At 44.3% G+C, this 27,903-nt stretch overlaps 1 protein-coding gene across 4 annotated transcripts in view; it reads left to right on the forward strand.

The window, feature by feature from the left end:
- The window catches only part of SHC3 (SHC adaptor protein 3), a 192,949-nt gene extending 165,232 nt beyond the window's left edge, over window positions 1-27,717 (forward strand). For all 4 annotated transcript variants that reach the window (XM_070795190.1, XM_070795189.1, XM_070795188.1 and 1 more), the window contains one exon: window positions 19,261-27,717. In XM_070795190.1, coding sequence (XP_070651291.1) covers window positions 19,261-19,389 — 129 coding nt within the window. In that variant the 3' untranslated portion in view covers window positions 19,390-27,717. The remainder of the gene's footprint in view (window positions 1-19,260) is intronic.
- The last annotated feature ends 186 nt before the right edge of the window (window positions 27,718-27,903 follow it).

Consider the following 27,903-nt stretch of genomic DNA (forward strand, 5'->3'; position numbering starts at 1 on the left):
TAAATGTAATTTATAGCCTTCCAATCCACTTTCCTCAGAGAAGGCAATGGCACCCCACTCCAGTACTCTTGCCTGGAAAATTCCATGGACAGAGGAGCCTGGTGGGCTGCAGTCTATGAGGTCACTAAGAGTCGGACATGACTGAGCGACTTCACTTTCACTTTTCACTTTCATGCATTGGAGAAGGAAATGGCAACCCACTCCAGTATTCTTGACTGGAGAATCCCAGGGACGAGGGAGCCTGGTGGGCTGCTGTCTATGGGGTCGCACAGAGTCGGACACGACTGAAGCGACTTAGCAGCAGCAGCAGCAATCCACTTTCCTTAGTTGTATGGATTTTTTTCTCACATATATACATACCAGGGAAAATACATATTTTGTATTTCTGTGTTTTAGAAATTCACAAACATGATATTGTTCTGCAAATCATTTCTTTCTTTTCCCCTTCGGTACATGTTTTTGAGATCTGTCAGTGGTGCCTCTGCGTGATGAACTGTTTCTTGGGTGGGCCATCTGGGGCTCACTGGATACACAGTCTACACATCACTTCCTGAGCTCTTTTGTGAAGGATTAAAACCCTGAAGGCGCTGCAAACCTTGCGCTTGTTTCCCCCTGCACCTGGTACGGCCTCTCTTGGGCATATCCCAAGATAGGAATTTTTGATTGCAGAATGTATATACATTTAATGTCACTGTGGGGTTGCATTTACTTCCAGAATGGCTAGGGTTATCAACATGCACAGTGGCAGAGGATGAAGGTCCCTCATCTGCCTCTTCTCTCTCTAATTATGCTAATATGACCGGGGTGGGGAGTGAAAAGATGTCTTATTGTTTGCCATGCAATTCTTTGGTTGCACTTTAACAGGTTTCTCCGTAAATTTTGTATTCCTATCTTTCCCCCATATTTCCCTTTTAATTTTCTTATTGGGCTTCCTTGCGTTTTCTCCAGTCATAGAATGTCCATTTATACTCTCCCATGTCTTCACCTCTCAGATAATTTTGTCTGTGACCTTCATCAAATAAAAGTCTTTTTTTCTGAGAATATAGCTAAATCCATTAATTTTCCCCTTTATGGTTTATAGTTTTTAGTTTTAAAAGATTTCTCACCTACCAATCACAGGTATACTGCATCTTTCTTCCGTATTTTCTCCTATTAGCTTCATGGTTTTATCTTTCACATCTACCTTTCAAGCCCAACTGAAGATACTTTAGAAGATGATATAAGAGAAGGAGCCAACATCTAAAAAATCGCCACGTATTGAGTCCATTTTCCCATCACTATTTACCGAAGAATTCATCTTTTCTCTGTGGTGGTGACGCTCCTTCTAACACACACTAAGTTCTCTGTGTCGTGGGTCCGTTTCTGGACTCTCAGTTCTGTTCTGTTGGTTTGATGCTCTGTTCTTTGTCCGTGTTCCATACCGCTTTAGTCATTACTGCTTTAAACTATCCTAATATCTGGTGGCGAGTCCTTCCTCTTGAATCTCCTTTTCATAAGTTGTCTTAGATATTCTCAGACCTTTATTCTTTGTTCTGAGTTTAGATTCAGTTTACCAAGTCACCAAAACTATATGCTGGGATTTTGAGAGGACTTGTGCTGAATTTGTAGATTAACTTGAGGACAGCTGACATTTTTTTTTAATAGTAAATCATCACTTCCATGAACATGGCATGTCCCCACTTATTTAGTGTTAAGATATCTTTTGTTAGAATTTTAAAATTCTCTCCAGAAAGTTCTCCTGTTTCCTTTATCAGGTTACTTCCTTGGGTGCCTAGTTTTAGTGCCTGTTTTAAGTGATATGTTATTTTTGATTACTTCTTTTCAGTAGTTATTGCTTCAGGGAGAGGAAAGTAGTGTGATCTGGATTCTGGAAAATTTTTCTGACTGTTGTAGTTTTACCGGACCAGCGGTCATGATATTGCAAACACTGACAGTTTTTCCCTCCTGTCCTCCAAATCCCAGACCTCACAGGGTACTGCTGAGCTGACCAGGGCATCTTTGAGCATTGGCCAGGAGGGGGCGCCCTTGTGCAGTTTCCAACCTGAAAAGGAATGGCCTCTAAATTTTCATGCGGGCTTTTGTGGTGGCTCAGACAGTGAAGACTCTGCCTGCAATGCAGAAGACCCGGGTTTAATCCCTGGGATGGGAAGATCCCCTGGAGAAGGGAACAGCTTCCCACTCCAGTATTCTTGCCTGGAGAATTTCATGGACAGGGGAGCCTGGTGGTCTACAGTCCATGGGGTCGCAAAGAATCAGACAAGACTGAGTGTCTTTCACTTTCTCCCTTAAGGATGATGAAAGCTTTTATAGATGTTCTAATCAGCCGAAAGGACTTCATTCATTCATTCATTCTTCACTCAACAAATGTGTACTGAAGGACTACTAATCCAGATATTGATTTTGGCACCTGGTATATGTCTATGACCAGTTGGAAGGATAATCTCTGCTCTCATTAACATATATATTAATTACCCAATTACTTTTATCATGTATAGGTATTGAACTTTATCAAATGTTTCTTCAACAGCTTTTGAGATAATACCATGATTTGTTTCCCCTAAAGTCCATTTGTCTGGGGAATTACATAGGTAGATTTTTCTGATGTTTCATCCTGGCATAAACTCTGCTTGGTCTATGACATAGTAATCATGGATTTGGATTTGGAGTCTGAATATTTTCTTTAGAATTTTTTCAGGTGCTGTTCATAAGAGAAATCTGTCTTCATCGTCTTTGCTTCCTTTGGTTGTGTGTTCATCAAGCGATGTCAAGATTATGGGGTTATAATCACCTCTTACAATGATCTACCGCTGCTGCTGCTGCTAAGTCGCTTCAGTCGTGTCCGACTCTGTGCGACCCCATAGACGGCAACCCACCAGGCTCCCCGGTCCCCGGGATTCTCCAGGCAAGAACACTGGAGTGGGTTGCCATTGCCTTCTCCTACAATGATCTAGGTTTACTCCAAATCAGAGAAACCTCCTCCCCCCACCATTTTATCTCATAGAGAATACTTTGTATAACTGCTACTTCTTTACCCTGATTTATTCTTACCCTTAAGCACTTATCACAAACAAGCACTCTTTTATTTGCTAATTTATCATTTAGCTTCCCCAACTAGACAACAGGGCTTCCCTAGTGGCTCAGCAGTAAAGAATCTGCCTGCCAATGCAGGAGACGTGAGTTCAGTCAGTTCAGTCCCTGTGTTGGGAAGATCTCCTGGAGAAGGAAACGGCAACCTACTCCAGTATTCTTGCCTTGGAAATCCCATGAGCAGAGGACCCTGGCGGGCTACAGTTCACAGGGTCATGAAATAGTTGGACACGACTTAGAGACTAAACAACAACAACTAGACTATAATCCCCATGAGGGTAGCAGTCTTGTTCAGTGTTGTTATTTGCCACCATCTAGAATAGGTCCTGGCACATAAGTGGTGTTCAATAAGCAATGGTTAACTGAATACATAAAGCAACCTCAGACTTTTGCAGGTTGGGAACTGAGGACCCAAGAAGACAGCCTGGGTTCACAAATAAGTTTTCTACATAGACTCAGTCCAGAGTTCTTTCCGTCCACATTGACTACCTATGAAATTTGTTGTAGTTATCTCTAAGTAAATAGGAGAGAAAATATCTAAGCAATTCTATGAGAATATAAATATTTTGGTTGAAAATTTTAGGTATTTTTAAAAAATTTAAAATTTAGCTAAATTATACCCTCTTATAGATCAAAGATGATTAGTATTTTTTTTTGGTCACTCAGTCCTTATAGACAAAAGGATGATTTATGAAAAGATATGTACTACTAATATATTATACATTCACAAGCCAGTATAGAAATAATGTAGAAGGTAAGAAGGCGATGAAGTTAAACCAGATGTCTGAGCAAGCCCCGAGCACCCCACACTGTGTTGTCTCTACAACTTTAATTTTGGAGCAGAAATTTGCAGTATGGTTGGGAAAATGTGTGAATCACACCTACTAATAACTGTTCTTTTGGGGGGCTTTTCACTGGATCTGATTATCTAGCTTAATTGATCCTATGGAGGACAGCTTTAGTTGAAAGGGAAAATGGAAATCAAAGACTTAATTAAAAATATAATGTCGCTTGCTTGCTGTGAGGACACGAAAATAGACGATGAACACATTCTCTTCAATATTTATTCATCTGATTTTCATGGTAATTGGTTGGTCCCAGACTATAAAGGGGAAAACTTGGCAGAACAGATTACTCAGAAAAATAAGGATGCAAAACAGTTCTGCGTCTAAATTTACCCCCGAGTATATCAACCTATGTGCCTTCCCACTGTGCACTGATTGTTCAAGGCTCCTGAGGGCACTGATAACGGGTAACGGGGATGGTTGTGGCTGGGCTTCTGAGCTCCTGGGGAGTTGCTGAAGCTATCAACCCTTGAAAATACCAGCTGGAAATAGGCCCATGAGTTGGTCTGTAGGAACAGCCTCAGAGATGGCATCTGGTGCATTTTTTTTTTTAATCTTTTCAACATCTTTCAGAAACATTTAGTCAGCGCTCTGTGTCTAAAATTATTCCCTGAGTCATTTATCACTGATTCATCACTTTGGCCCTGAAGGGCCAGCAAAGTGTGGTGGGCAGCGAGCGTGCTTGCATTTGAACAAGCTGCTGTCACACATGGCTGGGTGTTCCGTGGGCTTCATTAATGTGACCTCAGGTTGTTTGTTAATGTCGTCTCAGGTTGTGACAGGTTTGAGAGCACATAGGGGCTTTTGCTTTCATAAAATCACCAAACCACAACAGCCATCCAACATTCACATTTATTAGATTGTTACTTTCTTCTTAGTGTAATTAAGAAAACACAAAGCCTTCCCCCAATCCCTCCACTTAATAAAGCCATGTTATTATTTTTAAATTCCCTTTTTACCAGTCAGTCTAGACTGTGCTGCCTTAATAAATAAAAGGTGAATTCTGGTTAAAAATGATTAAATCCAGCAGAGCTTCTGTTCCCACTCACGCCAAGCTGGTGTTTGTGGCTCCCTAGCCTCTCCAGTCCTTGCTTGGGTGGCTCAGGGATGCAGGCTCGTCCATCTCCTGGGTCTGCCTTGTCACCATGGAGAAGAGAGGGATGGAGGAAGATCAGTGGCCTCACTGGGGAAGTGACACATGTCACGTACCTCATGGTTCATTAGTCCCCTCCTGACTCCAAGAGGGGTGGAGAAATGTAAGGAAGCATGAAAAGTGCTTGACTGACAAGGTCATCTCAACAATCTGTCTTTTAACTTTCTGTCACTATAGTGTCCCCAGATATGAACAAAAAGACAGGAAGGGTTTAATGAAAACTGATAGGCCCCCTCCTTCCTCCCTACCCTATTTCTGATTCCAAGAGAGACAGGCTCTGCCAACGGATTCTCTTTAAAGTTCTTTGAAGAGTGCTTGATTCATTAATTTAAAATTTCCAGACATTGTTTCTTGATGTTCCCTGCGAACACTCTTTAGTCTACCTCATTTTTGCTACCTCTTTAATTTTTTGACAAGTATTTTAGTTTTTCTAGTGCTTGTTTTTGTGCCTTGCGATCTACCGCGGCTCTCTCCAGTTCCATCAGTGTAAGGACCGGTGTCTCACAACTTCGTCCCCTGCCCCAGGCAGAGTGGGCACCGGGCAGGTCCTTTCTTTCCTCCCCCTTCTTCCTCCATCTGTCTTATGTCAGCACTGGCTTTACATTTTTCTTTAATGCACTGGAGCAAAGAAAGTGGTCTAATGGATTCCCAAGTACTTATTAATGGCTGCAAAAATGACCAATATTGTTCTAATATCATTTCACCTGTATCTCACTCCATTCATTTTTTTTGGAGTATCTTTTGGAAGCACAGTATACAAAAACTTTCTTCTCTGGAATCATTTGAGAGTCAACTGCTCAGATATTCCATCACCCCCTTGAGTACTGGAGTATGAATTCCTGCTAACAATTCTCCTGCCTAACCATGGTACAGACACCCGAATGAATCAGATCTTTATCCTGCTGCATCACCACCAGCTCATCCCAAGAGTGTCCTTTGTCCTGAAAGGATCCAGTTCAGAATCATGTGCTGCATTCAGTGGTGATGTCTATTTAGCCTCCTTCAACCTACAACAGTTCTCAGTTCAGGTTCCTCTGATGTTTCCTCATTATTGGAGTCAGCTTACACATCTTGGCTGAACTATCATAGGAACACTGCTCGCTGTATGTGTATAGGAACACATCTCCCTGCTGGGGAGATGCTGACTGCTGGTGAGTGTTCACCTGGACGGCTTCACTGGGGAGGTGTTGGCATCCTTCCCCATAGCAGACCCTCTCCTTTCCCTTGAATTAACATTTGGGGGAGGTGCTTTGAAAACTACATAACTTCCCTCTTCATAGATCAAACTTTCCATCTAATCACTTATTTTTGCTGTTGTAGATTTCTAGTTTCCTGTTTTATTCAGTGGGCTATTTGTTGTTGTTGCTCAGTTGCTTAGTCGTGTCGGACTCTGCGACCCCATGGACTGCAGCACACCAGGCTTCCCTGTCCTTCACCATCTCCTGGAGCTTGCTCAAACTCATGTCCATTGAGTTGGTGATGCCATCCAACAGGTTATACTTAGTTATTGTATTCATTTTGATGCTCCTTCAAGCTGGCTTCTATGTCCTTTTGACATGTCTTTATCTTTCAGCATCTTCTTTCTTCTGATGCAAAATGATAAAACTCAGCCACCTGGCCAAGTCCTGCAGTTACCCACTTCTCCAAATGAACTCTGGTCTGGTTCCTTCAGAGACCAAGATCTGGGCATTGCACATGCTCATTGCTGGTGGGGTGCTGCTGCTACCAGACGCTCTAAATGGACAGACACTGTACACACACACACACACACACACATTTATTTCCATGTCTATTTCTATATCTATCTGTGAAAGTGAAGCTTTGCTTGCTCAGTTGTGTCTGACTCTTTGCGACCATGTGGACTGTAGCCACCTGGCTCCTCTGTCCATGGGATTCTCCAGGCAAGAACGCTTGAGTGGGTAGCCATCCCTTCTCCAGGAGATCTTCTCCACCCCAGGGCTGAACCCGAGTCTCCTGCATTGCAGGCAGATTCTTTGCCATCTGAGCCACCAGAGAACTGGAAACCAGGTGTTCACAAAAATTCTTCTAATTTCAAGCTATAATCACAGGGTTCATTTTTACTTTTTTCCTTTTCTCTGTCTACAACTCCCTTCTCCAACAAGAAACTTGACTCCCATTATTCTTAACAATTTAACCTATTTGATGAACTCCTTTTTATGTGATACATCACCCATCACGGCTGCTGCCCCTACTGTGTGTGGAAACCTTCCTCACCCAGCCTTGACTTGGACTGCCCGGCCCAACCCTTCTCCATGCGATTCCCTCCTCACCTTGTTCATGCTCCGATGTCTGTGCCACTCTACCCTCCTACATACACACCCTCCCCCTCCTTGGCTCTGACCACCATACTGCACTGCCCAACCTTCTCCCTGGCATGGATGTCTCTGAAACCCTGTGCCAGTCCATCCAGCCATCCCATGGGCATTTCCACTCTGCTAACACTCCAGGATGCCATGTGGGGCCATTGTGACTACATGACCCTCATAGCACCGAGACCTATCTTCTTGGCTTTTGGACTGATTGTTCTTTTAGGAAGGAAAAGGAGAAGAAAGGAAGGGGAAGGAGGAAATTTTCAAAGTAATTCATAGCAGATTCTGGGCTTCCTGTCATTTCTCCTGTAACTTCTGCAGGAATCTCTACCAATAAGGACATTGCAACAATAACATACCATCGTTATACCAACAAAACCAAAAATAATTATGGAACATATTGAAATTTTCCTGATTATCTTAAAGATGTTCTTTTTATAGGAAGTTTGTTGGAATCAGAATTGATAGATGATCCGCATAATGCATTTCGTTATGTCTCCTATGGCTCTCACTCTGTTGCAACTTTCTTTCTGCCTCTCTCTTGACTTATTTGAGGAATTAAATCCCCCTTGATTTATTTGAGGAATTAGACATTTGTCTGTAAAATATCCTGCATTATGATTTGGGTACATTATGATTTGGGTCCTTGTTTCCTTGTGGCATTATTTAACTTTTTTCTTGCCTCCTATATTTTCTATGAACTGGTAGACATAGAGATCTTTAAAAACAGCTTTATTGGGATATAATTTACATAATACCCATTTAAAGTGTACGATCCAGTGGTTTTTAGTATATTCACAGATATGTGCATCCATCATCACAGTCCGTTTTGTAATTTCATGCTGTACCATTTAGCTATCACCCTCCTAGTCTCCCATTCTCCAGCATTAGGAACCACTCAGCAGCTTTCTGTCTCTGCAGATTATACCATTCTAGACTTTCATATGAACAGAATCATATAACATGTACACTTTCATGACTAATTTTTTTCACTTAGCATAATGTTTTAAAGGCTTATCTATGCTGTAACATGTGTTAGCACTTCTTTTTTATGGATGAATAATACTCAATTTATGGATATACAACATTTTATTTATGATTAATCTGTTGATGGGCAGTTGGCAATTGTGAATAATGCCACTGTAAACATTATATAAAAGTTTCTGAAAGGACATATGTTTCATTTACCTTGGATATATACCTAGGAGTTGAATTAGTATGTCAAATGGTAACTTTATAAATAGTCACTTGAAATGCCAGACAATTTTCCAAAGCAGCTGCATCATTAAGCAGTGTATAAGGGTTCTAATTTCTCTGTGTCATCACCAACACTTGTTATTATCTGACTTTTAAATTTGAGAATACTAGTGGATATAAAGTGGCATACCATTGTGGTTTTGATTTGCATTTTCCTTGATGACTCTTGATGTTGAGCACCCTTTCATGTGCTTATTGGCCATTTGGGTATCTTCTTTGGAGAAATATCTGTTCAGATCTTTTGCTCATTTTTTTCCCTTCTTTTTATTTTTTCCCTTCATTTTTTTTTATTGTAGTAAAATATATATAGTATAAAATTTACCATCTTAACCATTTTTGAGTGTACAGTGATATTAAGTATGTTCATATAGATATGCAACCATCACCACCATCCACCTCCAGAAATCTGTCTTGCAACACTGAAACTTTATACTTGTTAAGCAATAACTCCTGCCTGCAATGCAGGAGACCTGGGTTTGATCCCTGGGTTTGGAAGATCCCCTGGTGAAGGGAAAGGCTACTCACTCCAGTATTCTGGCCTGGAGAATTCCATGGACTGTATAGTCCATGGGGTCACAAAGAGTCAGACACGACTGAGCGACATTCACTCACTCACTCATTCCCATCTCACAGCCCCTGGCCTTCACCAGTTTACTTCCTCTGTCAATGATTTTGACTACTCCAGGTACCTCATGGGCTTCTCCAGTGACTCAGTGGTAAAGAACCCATCTGCAATTCAGGAGACATGGCAGGAACTTCGGGTTTAATTCCTGGGTCAGGAAGATCCCCTGGAGAAGGAAATGGCAACCCAACCCAGTATTCTTGTCTGGAAAATCCCACAGACAGTCCATGGGGTCTCAAAAGAGTTGGGTATGACTTAGCAACTAAACAACAAGTACCTCATATACTTGGATTCATATAGTATTTGTCTTTTTATGTTTGGTTTCTTTCACTTAATATAATGCCCTCAAGTTTTATTCATACTGTAGCATGTGTACTAATTACCTTCCTTTTTAAAGCTAACTAATATTCCATTGTATGTATGAGTTCCAGCTTCCACACATCTTTGCCAACATTTCTTATTTTCTGTTTTGTTTTTTTTTTTTTAAATAATAGCCATCACAATGGCTATGAGATGTACCTCATTATACTTTGGTCTTAGATCCATTTTCAGTTAGTTTTTGTATGTTGCGTCAGTTAAGGGTGCGGCTTTATTTTTTTGCATGTGGATATCCAGTTTTCCCAGAGACATTTGTTGAAAAAACTGTCCTTTCTCTAGTGAAAGGCCTTGGCTTCCCAGTCAAAAAAATTTGCCCACATGTTGTGGGCGTTTTGTTTTCTGGGCTCTCTATTCTATTCCCTTGGTCTATATGCCTATCTTTAAACCAATATCTTATTGTTTTGATTACTGTAACTTTGTAGTGAGTTTTGAAATCAGGAAGTGTGAGTCTTCTAACTTAGTTCTTTTTTTTTTTTCAAGACTTTTTGGTTATTCATGTCCCTTGAAAGCAGAGATATTACTTTGCCAACAAAGGTCCATCTAGTCAAGGCTATGGTTTTTCCAGTGGTCATGTATGGATGTGAGAGTTGGACTGTGAAGAAGGCTGAGCACCGAAGAATTGATGCTTTTGAACTGTGGTGTTGGAGAAGACTCTTGAGAGTCCCTTGGACTGCAAGGAGATCCAACCAGTCCATCCTAAAGGACATCAGTCCTGGGTATTCATTGGAAGGACTGATGTTGAGGCTGAAACTCCAATACTTTGGCCACCTAATGTGAAGAGCTGACTCATTTGAAGAGAACCTGATGCTGGGAAAGATTGAGGGCAGGAGGAGAAGGGGACGACAGAGGATGAGATGGTTGGATGGCATCACCGACTCAATGGACTTGGGTTTGGATGGACTCCGGGAGTTGGTGATGGACACGGAGGCCTGGCGTGCTGCAATTCATGGGGTTGCAAAGAGTCAGACACGATTGAGCAACTAAACTGAACTGAACTGAATATAAATAGTATTTTAAATTTCAAATTCAGCTTGTTCATTGCTTACATATAGAAAAGCAATTGACTTTTGTATATTAACCTCTTATCCTGAAACCTTGATGCAATCACTTATTCATTCCAGGAAAGTTTTTTTTTTGTTGTTGTTGTTGCTGTTGACTTTTTTGAGTTTTATTCATAGATAATCATATTATCTGTGAGCAAGCGCGGTTTTATTTTTTCCTTCTCAAGTATTTCCTTTCTTGACTTATTGTATTAGCTAGCACTTCCATTTTGGTGTTGAGAAAGAGTAATGTAATGGGACATCCTTGCTTTGTTTCTAGTTATAGTGGGAAAGCATCATTACTTATAATATTCCTTTATTTTCCTTTTAATGTTCATGAGATCTGTAGTGATGACCCTTCTTTCACTTCTGATATGAGTAATTTGTGTCTTCTTTCTTTTTCTCTTAGGTAGCCTGGTTAGAGGCTTACTGATTTTAACTTTTAAGAGAACTAGCTTTTGGACTCATTGATTTTCTATACTGATTTCCTATTTCAATTTCATTGATTTCTGCTCTAATTTTTATTATTTCTCTCTCTTACTTTGAACTTAAATTTCTGTTGCTTTTCTAGTTTCCTATGGTGGAAGTTTACATGATTGACTTCAGATCTTTCTTCTTTTATAATACATGCATATTTTAGTCTATCCTCCTTGTTCAGTCACTAAGTCATGTCCAACTCTTTGCCACCCCATGAACTGCAGCATGCCAGGCTTCCCTGTCCTTCATTATCTCCTGGAGTTTGCTCAAACTCATGCTCATGGTGATGCCATCCAACTGTCTCATCCTCTGCCGCACATAGTTTTCTAGGGTTAACATTCCTTGTGTCATTTTTGTAGCAAAGTCCTTTATGCATCTGGAGGAGTTTGTCCTAAGTTTATCTGGGTTGCTGGGCTTTTAAAATCAGCCTTTGACATTTCCAACACACGGCAGGTCAGCCCCACAGATAGCTCTGTGGGCTGCAAGTTCTCTGGGCAGAATCCAGATGGGCTTGCAGCATGTATTTATGGAAGTGAAGTGAACTATTTCTTTATATTTCTTACTCCTTCTGTGTGCCTTTGTTTCCATGTGTGCCTGTTTATACTGGCCATCCTATGCACTACAAAAACATTGACAAGTGGTCCTCAGCTTGGGCAGAATGCTGCAGTCATGGAGGGAATATGAAACATGCCAGTGGCCAGGCCTCACCCCAAGCTCCTGGTGGAGCTGGCCTGGGCATGGAATTCTGGAAAGCAACTCAGGTGATGCCAACGTGAGTCTAGGTTCAGACCATTGTCCCAGACACCTCCCCATCATAAATCCTGCATCTGCCCTATTGCCGTAGAACAGAAATGAATGTTAATCCTTGCTGCTGCTACTGCTGCTAAGTCGCTTCAGTCGTGTCCGACTCTGTGTGACCCCATAGATGGCAGCCCACCAGGCTCTGCCATCCCTGGGATTCTCCAGGCAAGAACGCTGGAGTGGGTTGCCATTTCCTTCTCCAATGCATGAAAGTGAAAAGTGAAAGGGAAGTTGCTCAGTCGTATCCGACTCTTAGCGACCCCATGGACTACAGCCTACCAGGCTCCTCAGCCCATGGGATTTTCCAAGCAAGAGTACTGGAGTGGGGTGCCATTGTCTTCTCCATATTAATCCTTAAGAAGTGGGAATAAGGAATCAATGTAAAGGCAACACCCTGACAGTACTAGGCTCAAGCTGACTTCCTGGATGCCTTCATCCTCCTAAAAGGGGTCTGCTATGGCACTCAGGGGTCTTTCTGGATGGGGAATTCCACGGAGCTCCAGGAGGATTAAACAACCTTGATGCAAAGATGCCAGAAAGTCTTGCATAAGGTGTTTTTTTGTTTTTTGTTTTTTTTCCTGAATGTGCCCATCAGATTACATCCTTACTGAGGCTTAATGCCCAAGAGTCAGGGGACCTGACTGGGAAGTTTCTTCCCCTTCAATACTTACAGAGGTGGGTGGAGAGGGGCCTCATAGCAGACTTGGATCCCAGGAGAGGAAAACATCCTCATTTAAAAAAGTTTAAAACCCGAAGCAGATGGCTTCTGATATCCACATCTGGAGCATAGAGTTAGTGGAAGAGTGGGATATGGGACTAAAGGCCCAGAGATACAGGACCGAAAGACATCCCATGTCTTTGGGGTTGATGGAAGGGGAGGGATAAGAGTGACCACATTATGGCAGGGGAGTGAGACTAAGAACTTGGGGAAAGATGAATGGACCTAGAGATTGTCACACTGAGTGAAGTATCAGACAAAGAAAGAAAAATATCATATGATATCACTTACATGTGCTTATAAAAAAATGGTTCAAATGAACTTATTTACAAAACAGAAATAGAGTCACAGATGTAGAAAACCAACTTATGGTTACCAGGGAAGAAAGTGGGAAGGGATAAATTGGGAGGGTGAGGTTGACATATACACACTACTATATATAAAATAGATAATGAATAAGAACATAGTGTATATCATATATGAAGTGAGTCGCCAGTCCAGGTTCGATGCACGATACTGGATGCTTGGGGCCGGTGCAATGGGACGACCCAGAGGGATGGTATGGGGAGGGAGGAGGGAGGACGGTTCAGGATGGGGAACACATGTATACCTGTGGCAGATTCATTTCGATATATGGCAAAACCAATACAATATTGTAAAGTTTATAAATAAAATAAAATTAAAAAAAAAACCATAGTGTATAGCACAGGGAACTCTGTGCTGTAATGGCCTATACAGGAAAACCATCTAAAAAAGAGTGGATATATGTAATATTGGACAAGGAAATGGCAACCCACTTCAGTATCCTTGTTTGGACAATCCCATGGACAGAGTAGCCTGGCGGGCTACAGTCCACGGGGTCACAAAGAGTTGGATATGACTGAGCGACTAACAACACACACACACACACACACACACGTATATGTATGGGATTCTACATGGCACTAGTGGTAAAGAACCGCCTGCTAATGCAGGAGATATAAGAGACACAGGTTTGATCTTTGGATAGGGGAGATTCCCTGGAAGAGGGCATGACAACCCACCCCTGGAATTCTTGCCTGGAATATTCTGGTACTTGCCTCTAGTATTCTTGCCTCCATGGACAGAGGAGCCTGGAAGACTACAGTCCAGTTCAGTTCAGTCACTCAGTTGTGTCTGACTCTTTGTGACCTCCTGGACTGCAGCACGCCAGGCCTCCCTGTCCATCATCAACTCCTAGAGTTTACTCAAACTCATGTCCATTGAGTCGGTGATGCCATCCAACCATATCATCCTCTGTCTTCCTCTTCTCCTCCTGCCTTCAATCTTTCCCAGCATCAGGGTCTTTTCAAATGAGTCAGTGTTTCATATCAGGTGGCCAAAGTATTGAAGTTTCAGCTTCACCATCAGTCCTTTCAATGAATATTCAGGACTGATTTCCTGATGGACTGGTTTGATCTCCTTGCACCTGAGGGACTCTCAAGAGTCTCCTCCAAGACCTCAGTTCAAAAACATCAATTCTTTAATGCTCAGCTTTCTTTATAATCCAACTCTCACATCCATACATGACTACTAAAAACAACCATAGCTTTGACTAGATGGACCTTTGTTGGCAAAGTAATGTCTCTGTTTTTTCATATGCTGTCTAGATTGGCCATAACTTTTCCTCCAATAAGCAAGCGTCTTTAATTTTATGGCTGAAGTCACCATCTGCAGTGATTTTGGAGCCCACCAAAATAAAGTCTGTCAATGTTTCCACTGTTTCCCCTGTTCCCCATCTATTTGCCATGAAGTGATGGGACCAGATGCCATGATCTTAGTTTTCTGAATGTTGAGTTTTAAGCCAACTTTTTCACTCTCCTCTTTCACTTTCATCAAGAGGCTCTTTAGTTCTTCACTTTCTGCCATAAAGGTGGTATCATCTGCATATCTGAGGTTACTGATATTTCTCCCAGCAATCTTGATTCCAGCTTGAGCTTCATCTAGTCCAGCATTTCTCATGATATACCCTGCATAAGTTAAATAAGCAGAGTGACAATATACTTGCCTTGACATACTCCTTTCCCGATTTGGAACCATTCTGTTGTTCCATGTCCAGTTCCAACTGTTGCTTCCTGACCTGCATACAGATTTCTCAGGAGGCAGGTCAGGTGGTCTGGCATTTCCATCTCTTGAAGAATTTACCACAGTTTGTTGTGATCCACACAGTCAAAGGCTTTGGCATAGTCAATAAAGCAGAAGTAGATGTCTTTCTGGAACTCTCTTGCTTTTCCGATGATCCAATAGATGTTGGCAATTTGATCTCTGTTTCCTCTGCCTTTTCTAAATCCAGCTTGAACATCTGGAAGTTCAACATGTACTGTTGAAGCCTGGCTTGGAGAATTTTCAGCATAACTTCGCTAGCATGAGATGAGTGCAATTGTGCAGTAGTTTGAACACTCTTTGGCATTGCCTTTCTTTGGGATTGGAATGAAAACTGACCTTTTCCAGTCCTGTGGCCACTGCTGAGTTTTCCAAATTTGCTGGCATATTGAGTGCAGTGCTTTCACCGAATCATCTTTTAGGATTTGAAATAGCTCAACTGGAATTCCATCACCTCCACTAGCTTTGTTTGTAGTGATGCTTCCTAAGGCCCACTTGACTTCGCATTCCAGGATGTCTGACTCTAGGTAAGTTATCATACCATCATGATTAGCTGGGTCAGGAAGATCTGTTTTGTACAGTCCTTCTGTGTATTCTTGCAACTTCTTCTTAATATCTTCTGCTTCTGTTAGGTGCATACCATTTCTGTCCTTAATTGTGCCCATATTTGCATGAAATGTTCCCTTGGTATCTTTAATTTTCTTGAAGAGATCTCTAGTCTTTCCCATTCTATTATTTTCCTCTATTTCTTTGCACTGATCACTGAGGAAGGCTTTTTTATCTCTCCTTGCTATTCTTTGGAACTCTGCATTCAAATAGGTATATCTTTCCTTTTCTCCTTTGCCTTTAACTTCTCTTCTTTTCACAGATATTTGCAAGGCCTCCCCAGACAACCATTTTGCCTTTTTGCATTTCTTTTTCTTGGAGATGGTCTTGATCCCTGCCTCCTGTACAATGTCATGAACCTCTGTCCATAGTTCTTCAGGCACTCTGTCTGTCAGATCTAGTCCCTTGAATCTATTTCTCGCTTCCACTGTATAATTGTAAGGGATTTGATTTAGGTAGGTCAAACCTGAATGGTGCAGTGGTTTTCCCTACTTTCTTCAATTTAAGTCTGAATTTTGCCATAAGGTGTTCATGATCTGAGCCACAGCCAGCTCCTGGTCTTGTGTTTGCTGACTGTATAAAGCTTCTCCATCTTTGGCTGCAAAGAATATAATCAGTCTGATTTTGGTATTGACCATCTGGTGGTGTACATGTGAGGAGTCTTCTCTTGTGTTGTTGGAAGAGGGTGTTTGCTATGACCAGTGTGTTCTCTTGGCAAAACTCTCTTAGCCTTTGCCCTGCTTCATTCCAAGGCCAAATTTGCCTGTTACTCCAGGTATTTCTTGACTTCCTACTTTTGCATTCCAGTCCCCTATAATGAAAAGGACATCTTTTTTTGGGGGTGTTATTTCTAGAAGGTCTTGTAGGTCTTCACAGAACCGTTCAACTTCAGCTTCTTCAGTGTTACTGGTTGGGGCATAGACTTGGATTACGGTGATATTGAATGGCTTGCCTTTCAATATCACAGTATTTCTGGAAAGGAACAGAAATTATTCTGTCATTTTTGATATTGCAGCCAAGGACATGGAACAACAGACTGGTTCCAAATAGGAAAAGGAGTACGTCAAGGCTGTATATTGTCACCCTGCTTATTTAACTTACATGCAGAGTACATCATGAGAAACGCTACACTGGAGGAAGCACAAGCTGGAATCAAGATTGCTGGGAGAAATATCAATAACCTCAGATATGCAGATGACACCACCCTTATGGCAGCAAGTGAAGAAGAACTAAAGAGCCTCTTGATGAAAGTGAAAGAGGAGAGTGAAAACGTTGGCTTAAAGCTCAACATTCAGAAAACTAAGACCATGGCATCCAATCCCATCACTTCGTGGCAAGTAGATGGGGAAACAGTGGATACAGTGGCTGACTTAATTTTTCTGGGCTCCAAAATCACTGCAGATGGTGATTGCAGCCATGAAATTAAAAGACGCTTACTCCTTGGAAGGAAAGTCATGACTAACCTAGACAGCATATTAAAAAGCAGAGACATTACTTTGTCAACAAAGGTCCATCTAGTCAAGGCTATGGTTTTTCTAGTGGTTATGTATGGATGTGAGAGTTGGACTATAAAGAATGCTGAGCGCTGAAGAATTGATTCTTTTGAACTGTGATGTTGGAGAAGACTCTTGAGAGTCCCTTGGACTACAAAGAGATCCAACCAGTCCATCCTAAAGGAGATCAGTCCTGGGTGTTCATTGGAAGGACTGATGCTGAGGCTGAAACTCCAATACTTTGGGCACCGGATGCGAAGAGCTGACTCATTTGAGAAGACCCTGATGCTGGGCAAGATTGAGGGCAGGAGGAGAAGGGGATGACAGAGGATGAGATGGTTGGATGGCATCACCGACTCCATGGACATGGGTTTGAGTGGACTCTGGGAGTTGATGATGGACAGGGAGGCCTGGTGTGCTGCAGTTCATGGGGTCACAAAGAGTCAGACATGACAGAGTGACTGAACTGAACTGCATCTCGGACTCTTTTGTTGACTATGATGGCTATTCCATTTCTTCTAAGGGATTCTTGCCCACAATAGTAGATATAATGGTCATCTAAGTTAAATTCACCCATTCCAGTCCATTTTAATTTGCTGATTCCTAAAATGTTGATGTTCACTCTTGCCATCTCCTGTTTGACAACTTCTAATTTGCCTTGATTCATGGACCTAACATTCCAGGTTCCTGTGCAATATTGCTCTTTATAGTATCAGACTTTACTTCCATCACCAGTCACATCCACAACTGGGTATTGTTTTTGCTTTGGCTCTGTCTCTTCATTCTTTCTGGAGTTATTTCTCCACTGATCTCCAGTAGCATATTAATAGGGCACCTACCGACCTGGGAAGTTCATCTTTCAGTGTCCTATCTTTTTGCCTTTTCATACTGTTCATGGGGTCCTCAAGGCAAGAATACTGAAGTGGTTTGCCATTCCTTTTTCCAGTGGAACACATTTTGTCAGAACTCTCCACCATGACCTGTCCGTTTTGGGTGGCCCTACATAGCATGGCTCATAGTTTCATTGAGTTAGACAGGACTACAGTCTATAGGTTTGCAAAGCATCCAACACAACTGAAGTGACTTAGCACACAATGCATGCATGTGTGTGTATAACTGACACACTTTGCTGTACAGCAGAAACTAACACAATACTTTAAATCAACTATTTGTATTGATACTACAACTATTTATATTGGAATATATTTTACTCCAATATAATAAAATAAAAAGGAACTTGGGGAAAGAATATTGAGACAATTAAGGAGAATGGATGCATCTTCAGGTCCCCAAGGTAGGAATGGGAGATATCTGGTTGCTCTGGGAGGGATAAGTTCTGAGCAATGAGGCTGGAAAGAGAGTGGAGTACCCAGGCATCCCAGATACATTGTGAGGGCCAACTACGGGCTTGGAGCATCTGTGGATGTAGTGAGGTGCCTACTCCCTGCCCCACCTCCCCTCCCTCTCAAAGGAGCAGGCCCCCAGGGCTGCATCCAAAACAAGAGAGACTGCTCCTGGCCAGACTTCATACTGCCTCTTTCAAGTGTGGTCTCTCCTATGAGTGTACTGACTCAGGGTGGTGGGTGGGACTGGTGGCCTCCAGGGACCAGAGCACAGGCCCAGTGAGCAGAGCAAAGAGACAGAGTTCCTCCTGGGACCCTCACCCCATCTCAGGCCCTCATCTGTTCAGGAGGAGTTCATGGACAGGCACCATACCTGGCTCCAGAACTGAGTGACCAGGAACTGCAGCACTGCCCCTCTATTGCAGCTAGAGTCACCCTCCAGTGGAAACTTGGAGCCACTCCTCACAGCTGTGGACTCCTTCCTGGCAGGCAGGCAGGATGCTGGTGGGTGGCCTGGGGAGAGTTGGTATGGAAGGAAGGAACCCGAGAGTGCTGAGCTGGAGGCTGAGTTGGGTTTCCAGGTGGAAGAAGCACAGTCTGGGCAAGGGACCACTGTCCAAAGGCCCAAAGGTCGCAGGGGCTCTGGAGCCTGTAGACACTGCTGGGTGGTGTGGGACAGAGGTTTCTGGGTCCCAGGAGGGCAGGAGGGGAGCAGGAGAGAGGAGGCTGGCACCAGGTGAGCGAGCTCACCAGTCCCTGGTTGCTAAAGGCAGGGGAGGGCATGGTTCAGTCCCAGAGGGGTGGACAAATGAGCTGACTAAATTGACTGGCCAGTGACAGTGGCCAGGGGCTTGGCAGACACCATCTCTGGAAGGGTGATCCTGGGTGCCTAAGGAGCCTGCCCTTCCAGTTTCGACTGCCGGTGGGGAGCGATGTTCTCTGTCCTCTGACTGCGGGTGGTGCTAACCTTCCTTGTGCATCCCTCCCAGATCCGGACAAAGGACAGGATCTTTGACAGTATCAGCCACCTCATCAACCACCACCTGGAAAACAGCCTGCCCATCGTCTCCGCCGGGAGCGAGCTCTGCCTGCAGCAGCCAGTGGAGAGGAACCCGTGACCCGTCAGCTGCCCTGTCCGACACTGCACCTGTGGTCAGGAGGGCTTGGTTCTTCCCAGTAGATGGGTATCGGGGCCCGGGAACGTGAGCCACTGTCCATTGGCTCAGAGCTTTGTTCAGAAGCCCCAGGAGGAAGGCTTCCCTAAGATGCAAGTTTCATAAACTTGTTCAGAATTCTCATTAGCATATTAAAGGTGTACATACCTATACATCCTGTACAAATTATCCCTCTATATTTATATTTTTTAAGACTAAGAAAGATGTAAGACTAATGTTCTGTGCTGTATGTTTTTAATGAAAACTAAGTTTGACTGTAGTTGTCCAGGCAAAATGTTAATTCAGCTGACCCATTCCACTGGGAAATTCCACTGGGAAAGTGTTACCTGTTAAGCACAATACAGGGAATAGAAGCAGCAGGAGGGTCAGTACTAAATACTTGGGATGTAACAGAGTAAGACAAGATGCAGCCCGTGCTCTGCATGCAAAGCACCATGAAGTGCTGGTCCTTAGGGCCGTCCCTTCTCATTGGTGACGCCTCCCGGGCTGCCTGCACCACACCCATGGGGTTTCCAGCACCAGAGTTTGGGGTGCTGTGCTAAAAGCAGACGTCACTCCAGCTGTTTCAGGTAGTACTGAGCACAGGCATGCTTCTCCCATGACCCTGGTTGTCCAGGGGTTCTTGGGGTTTCACTTCACTGCCAAACAGGGCACAAAATAAGCCTCATGGATCAAGATCTTCACAGGTAAATGCTTCCTTTGTTTTTATCAGTATAATGGCAAAACGAGGGTGTGTGCAGGGATATTGGGTAGCTGGGGATGTGTACATCCCCTCAGCCAATGGGCTGCGGCCATACCTGCTAGTGAAATCCTGTCCCCTTTATATTCAGTAGAGGAGGAAGCATGCGTTCAACCTGTGCAGAATTTGGGTGCAAACACGTGTGCTCAGAGACGTTCCTTCGGTCATGGATGATTAAGGTTTGCCTAAACCTAGGGACCAACCCACTCCAGTGTTCTTGCCTGGAGAATCCCAGGGACGGGGGAGCCTGGTTGGCTGCCGTCTATGGGGTCGCACAGAGTCGGACACGACTGAAGCGACTTAGCAGCAGCAGCAGCAGCAAACCTAGGGACCAGGCTCAGGAGCTTTGGGAATCAGTTTGAAGTCCTGCTTCTGGAGAGATGGGTGGATCTAGTGTCTGGTTTGTTTCCACAATAGGTTTCCCAACTGCTCCATGAAGAGGGTACCTGCCCCAGGCAGCACTTTGTCCCAGCTCCTTCCTTCAGGATCAAACGCTCTGATCTCCTACTGGGTCTTCTGGTTTTAGGAAATTGACAATGTTTTTAAATGTCTGGCTTGAGATTTCCATGGGATTTAACAGGTGTTGACTTTTGAAAGATAGAAAGATTCATTCATTCACCGGCACCTTCCCACTAGTGCCACAACATTGGCTCTTGCCCAGTTGAAATCCCCTCTTGGGCAGCCCCCCTTCATCAGTGCAACAGAAAGACCCTCCACACACACTTAGCCTTTAATAGTAATAAATTTGATGCTTCCAGAATGAGGAGCAAAAAGTAGATTTTTGAAAACACTGACGAGCACTAATTCCACAAAGTTCTAATGCTCAGTGTGTGAACCCTATTTCTACTTTGAGGGGGTGTGCTTGGCCAGGATGGGAGAATGGGGTAGAGCTGACAGTTGAGGATGGGTTGGGGAAGGTCCAAAGCTTCATATTAGCATTCTGTGGAATTTTACCCCGTGAATCCAAGCTGACAGTTGTTTTAATCTTCTAGAATGTTCTGCCGTGAATGGGAACTCTGTGGGGAGTCTGACACTAATCTAGAACCACCCCCCTCCCCACCCCTGCCTCCTCCTGGACTGGTTCTGATTTCAGGTGTACCTGTTCCAGCTCATCCAGAGGCAGTAGGGGCTGAATGGGGATGGGCTGAGTAGCTGGGTTGGGCCTCTCCCCTGTGACAATGTAGATTTGGGGTGGCTGTGAGAATTGCCCTGCATTCTTTATGTATATCTGCATCCTGGAGATGTCCATAAAGGTCTGACCTCTGTGTGGAGGCATGATCCTTCTCTGTATGTGAGTGTACACACATATTCATGGATCAAATGACTTCTTTCAACAGTCTTGCACTCTCTGCTGCATAAGGCCAAAACATTAATGTTTAGGGCAGAATAGAGAAGGAAACAAGAGCGAAGACCTGAGAGCCCCTGAACACTTGATCTGTGTCTTCTTTTCTCTCCGGTGTGCAAGAAATGCTAATCAGTTTTAGTAGCTCTCTGCTCTGAAGTTAGTCTTTATCTCAGTGGTGATAAGCAATATATGGTTTTTTTTTTTTTTTTTTTTGCATGAGAATCAATTTAGAAAATTGAAAGTATGGGGGGATCAAATATCATTTCAGTGTTACTTAAAATATGTATTTTTAAGTTCAGATTATACCTTGCCTCCCATGGGGCAGTGGGACAAACCGGCACTCTTGTAGCCACTGGAGAGGATTTGAGACACAGCAAATGGCAGTGATTTTCTAGTCTTTGTTTTCTCCCGTTTGTAAAGCATGTAAGAGCTCACCAGGCCATCTCATCTCTTCCTTCAAGCGCCATGTGCCGGGTATCACGGAGCCTCACACACGGATGGCGAAACTGAGGCTCAGGTGGTGCCCACTTGCTCAAGTCCACGCGGTCGGCGGCAGCGAGCTGTTTCCCGCTCCTCTAGGCGCTTCCTGAGCTCCGCTGCGCTGGAAGCTCCGGTTTCCGAAGCAAACTCCCGCCCGCGCGACCATGCGCTCCAGGGCCTCCGACTCCCAGGGCGTGGTCCCTACGCACTGTGAGGGCCACCTGGGCCCCCGGAGCGTACTAGGACCTGCTGCCCCTCTCGTGGGACCCCTGCCACTTTACCCAGGCCCTTGTGTCTGCTGGGAGGACCTGGCGAGTCCAAAATGGACCCTTTTGCTAAGTGGCCCTGGAGACGGCTCCTCCGTCCCCCATCATCTTGTGGGAATTAGCTGTGCCTTCTAGCGATTCCCAGCTACTGAGAGTCTGCAGGGCTTCCTGTGGGGCTGCTGGTCACTGGTTTCAGCCAGCTTTGAGGCCTGACTCTTACGGATACTCTGAAAGGCTCACAGTAGAAGCAGGGGGAGAATTCCCTGGGGGGTCCGTGTGTGAAGGGAGAGGCCTAGTTTCAGGCAGGGAGGGTGGATGGAGCAGCACTTGGTGAGGCCCCATTCCCCACAAAGAGCCCTGTGCTCCAGGACAGTGTTGACTCCTGGCTCCATGTCCAGCCCTGTGTCCTCAAGTGCCCCCTTCCTGTAGTGGAGCTCTCCTTTCAGGTAGCACTGAAGCATTATGTAAGTAATGCTTACATAACGGAACGAACGTCCTGGTCCTCAATTCCCTGAAGCGGTCACCCCGTGGAGGCCAGTCACAGGATCCCAGGCTCCCATGGCAACCCACCTCAGCTCCTGCATGCAGAACCACGTGGCCTTGCGCTGGCTGCTGGGTTTCTCTGAGCCCCGCCCCGCCGCCTGCACCACAGGGCAGTACCTGACCTTAAGAGGGTGTGGGGGTTGATGACTGTGTGTGAGCACCAAAGACAGTTGTTTTCTGGGATGTTTCACTCTCAAAGTGTGCATCTGTGCTCTATTGCTGTCCAAGCACATATGGACAGCAGCCATAAATACTTTTCTGTGAATGGTGGTGTGCGTGCGTGCTAAGTCGCTTCAGTCGTGTCTGACTCTGCGGGACCCCATGGACTGTAGCCTGCCAGGTTCCTCTGTCCATGGGATCAGATACTGGAATGGGTTGCCATGTCCTCCTTTGGGGGATCTTCCTGACCCAGGGATTGAACCTGCATTTCTTATGTCTTCTGCATTGGCAGGCAGATTCTTTACCACTAAAGAATCTTCCACCACTAGGTGGAAGCCTAGTGGAAAATGGGAAGGAGACTGGAAAGATTACCAATAGATAACTATAGGACACAGACAGTCTTGACCTTGTGTGTGCGCTCAGTCGTGTCCTACTCTTTGTGACCCCAAGGACATAGCCTGCCGGGCTCCTCTGTCTGTGGGATTCTCCAGGCAAGAATACTGGAGTGGGTTGCCACGCCCTCCTCCATGGAATCTTCCCAACTCAGGTGTGGAACCCACGTCTTTTATGTCTCCTGCATTGGCAGGTGGGCGGGTTCTTTACCACTAGTGCCACCTGGGAACTGCAGGACACAGACAAATCTTGACCTTGGGTTTCAGAAAAACACTCTTGGGTTCTGTAGTAAAACTTCAAGTTGGTTTTAATAAAGAGAAGTGGAAAAATGACTTTACTGGCACATGTCATAAACCTGGAACTGTCCCTGCTTCTCAGAGGACAGCAAACGAGGGAGCGTCTTCAGATAGCACAGCTGGAAGGATCCCTTTTTCAGTGGGGATATTAGAGCTGATTGATTTCCTAGAAGGTGGTGACAGTCAGTGGCTGAATCTAGGACAGAATGCAGGACTTATTAGGGTCCTTCAGGGTTTCTACGTAAAGTTCAGCCCCTGGTGGAAAATGGCAAGTAGTACTTCCCTCCTTGACTGTATCTTTATGTTCTTCCCCACCCCCCTCCCCAAATGCATAGAAGCATGAGCCATTTACGGACAAGGAAGTGTTTCTCTTCCTTTGTTTAGTTTGTGTGTCCGACCCTTTGTGATCCTATGTAGCTGGGCCCCTCTGTCCATGGGATTCTCCAGGCAAGAATACTGGAGTGGGTTGCCATTTCTTTCTCCAGGGATCTTCCTGACCCAGGAATTGAACCCATGTCTCCTGCATTGGCAGGCAAGTTCTTTACCACTAGCACCACCTGGGAAGCCCCAAATTTTCATTTTTTATATTGGAGCATAGTTGATTTCCCAATATTTTTGCCTAGGAAATCCCACGGACAGAGGATCCTGGTAGGCTACAGTTCATAGGGTCACACAAAGTCAGACATGACTTAGCGACTAAACAGTAAGGTAGGTGACTAACAGTGATGTGTCCGTGATCGATGTCTGGCAAAGTGATTCAGTTATGCCCATAGCGTGAATATTAGAGTGGGTTTCCGCGCCCCTCTCCAGGGGCTCTTCCTGATCCAGGTGTCAAACCCGCCTCTCTTATACGTCCTTCATTGGCAAGCAGGTTCTTTACCACTAGTGCCACCTGGGAAGCCCCAGTTTAGTTTGGGGTCCCACAGAAGCAGACCCTGAGAAAGGCTCTGAGTATATACAGACTCAGGGTTGGGGAAGGAAGCTGATGAGGAAGGCATGATCAAGCAAATCACCAAGATGTAGATAACTAATTGCACTGGGGACTGAGAGGCAGGGCTGGGCAGACCTAAGAGCTAACCCACCGGGGCAGGGATCGAGCCAGACATTTACCCAGACAGCCCAGAGCTGGTGGAAGGCTGTTTCTGGCCACAGTGTCCTGGCTGGTCCTTCACACACCAAACCGAGGAGTCCTTGGGTGGAGAGACAGCCCTTCATAAGCAGACTTGGGGTGAAAGGCAGGCATCAGAGCCTTCGGGGATCCTCCCCAGAGTTCCTGACTCGGTAGTTCTGGATGGGGCCAGAGAATTTGCATTTTTAGTAAATTGCAGTTGATGCTGGCAGGCGGTCTTGACTTTCAGAACCATCATCAGGTATGAATTGCTAGCCCTTACCTGTCTCAATGACTGTTTTTCCCCTCTAACATATGGTTGTTTTCATGCCACTTCATGTTATAGATCCCAGAGTCCAAGCTGTGAGTTCAAAAGTGGAGGATTAATAAGCATTTATAACTCCATGCAATCACTACTGGCAGATAAAATGCCATCTGCCAGACACAATTTATTTATAATGGGGTTTATACATATTTATAAGTTTGCAAGCAACAAATGCACAGTTTTAAAACTGGCATATTTTATAGCAGCCAGAAAAATTGCAACTTTATACCAGGACTTGTGAATATCAACTGCATATGTGTATATATATATATATAAATACACACACATACGTATACCTACTAATTATGACAGATGTTTGTCTCCGTCTGTCTGTACATACATATATACACATGCATATACCTACATTGATTATGACGGACACACATCTCTGTCTACATGTGTGCACATGCAGGTTGGTACCTTGGGACTCCTCCCTGGATTTTGGTATTTTAATTAACATGGACAATTAGAAAATTACACACATGTTGAGAGTTTGGGGACCGATACGTCCTGGCATCTGCACATGGTCCTGGATGCTGGTCTTGGGAGGATGGTCTTGGATGCTGCAGGAACAAGACAAGAGTGCCATGAGGGGGCCACTGTGGGAAGTGACAAAGGGACATCGGGAAGAGAAGCCAGTGGGGGGAGACAGGAAAGGAGAGGCTGGGAGAACAGAGAAGGAAAAAGAAAAAAGGTAGGGGGCAGCAAGTCCAGACCTACATCCTGTGTTCATCCAGCAGTGTGTAAAGATAAGCAGGGGCGGGTGTCGGGGAGGCTGCCCAGGCAGGTGTGCCTAGGGGCTGAGCGTTGTCTTCCGGGTGCGGCTACACTGCTTGTTGCCTCCACTAACCAGCCTCCTCTTGGCCTTGTCTCACGTTCGTTCACGTGAGGCAAGCACTGTGTTGCGCTTCTATGATCATGCAAAGGTTCTGCCTGTCCGCAGTTACAATTCAGTAGAAAATACACACACAGAGGGTATGGGGCCGCGACAAGCCTGATGTGTGTCCCACTTCATAGGACCCTGGAGGGTGGGGCTCCTGGGTGGGTCTGGGGATTCTGAAGGTTGCAGACAGGATGGAGAAGGTTAGAACAGGCAGACACAGTGTGGATGGCCCAGGAGGAGGCAGAGACACCCTCATGCATGAACAGTGGTCAGGGTTGGGAGGGATGTTGGAGGCATCCCTGGGGTGCTCCTGCCTCATTCTTGCCTCCTTCTCACAACCACAGATGACCAGAATAATGACCCCCTTAGGCCCAAACACACGGGGCTCCCTCCTGAGGGCTAAGGTATGGAAGAGGCATTCTCATTGAAGAAAGCATGAGAAATGAAATTCCATCCAATTTCCAGTTTCTATTTTGTTGTTTCACCTTGAAATGCTGTAGGCAGAAACACACACATGTGGGGACACATGCTGTGGCCCTGGGTGACTGAAGTCATGAATTCACACTCATCTGGGACGTTTTTACCACAACCAAAGTTTCTAACCACGGAATCAAGGGATGATTAAAGCAGAAATCAATAGACAAATCCATTTTTGAACACTGAATAAACTTTTTTGTAACAATTATATGTTGGTTGCAAGTGGAATGTTCTCTGTTCCTTTGACTTTTGAATATAACTTGTTCCAGAGTAAATCTTGTAAAATTAAGGACATGAATGTTTCTTTGTATCCAGAACTAAATAAGAATTAAAATTTGATGCTTAAATCCAAGGATTAGGAGAGAACTCCGTCCAGTGTACATCTAATGTGTAACAATGAGATATTTATTACTTTTAAAAAAGCATTTGGATGGGAAATTATACCTATTGGTAAATATTAGAAAATTTCGTGTTTATTTTCCATTAACTTTTGTGAAACAAAAAAGAATTACTGTGAAGATCTCTGGTTTATTGCCAATTTATCACTTTCTATGTTGCTACTGGATAAGAAGTGGTGTTGGAGATCTCTGAGGAGTGGAAACACAAAACCAACTTCAAGTTTTCTAAATTCTGTTCTTTGAAAGGTAATAAAACTGAAATTATTTGGCCAACATCTGGGAGATTTGACAACACAATGGGTTAAGAGAATTGGCTTAAATTCCCTCCTCATGCTCAGTGATTCCACTTTACTCCTTCAGTAAATGATGTGGTTTCCTGTTGTGAGCTCTGCTGCCATGCCAGGCACGTCCCTGAGCTTCTAGGGCAGCCAGTTGGAGGTGCCACGTGGCATTTCTGTGTGTCACCACCATGGCCCAGGAGCAGAGGTTGTCACTCCCACTTAGGCGCGACTGCACTCCTTGTCACTGGTTATCGGAAAATGTGCCTTCATTTTCAGAATAGTGGTGTGTGCGTTTCTGATTATGTAGCAAACCCTTTGATATTTGACTTAGATACTAAAAACATTTGAGTGTGGAGGTTTTGCACTCGTAGATACATTTAAAAGCATGGAATTGGTAATTTAACTACAAGTTTTCTATAACATACACCTCGTTAATAATGCATTTCTGTGAAAGGCTCTTTTCCAGTGTAGATGAACCATGGGTCAAGGGTGGAGAGAAACAACTGTTCTCTAAATAGTCTGATGTTAACTGACTGTCAATGTGAGTCTGTGGGCAATAAAGAATATTGTGAAAAGTCTCTCATTTGGATGGTGGATCTTGTATTGCCTCATGAAGGAGAGGAGGAGAGTTGGAAGCCTTTCCATAGAAAGCAGATATTCTCAATTATTCCCCAAGAGACCTCTTAAAATACAATCACAGCAGAGTCCTGGTGGGGACACCAAAGGTGTGGGATGGAAATGGCAGTTTGACAAAAGCCTTCCTG

The sequence above is a fragment of the Bos indicus genome, chromosome 8 (genome assembly GCF_029378745.1).
Source record: "Bos indicus isolate NIAB-ARS_2022 breed Sahiwal x Tharparkar chromosome 8, NIAB-ARS_B.indTharparkar_mat_pri_1.0, whole genome shotgun sequence".
Classification (NCBI taxonomy): Eukaryota; Metazoa; Chordata; class Mammalia; order Artiodactyla; family Bovidae; genus Bos; species Bos indicus.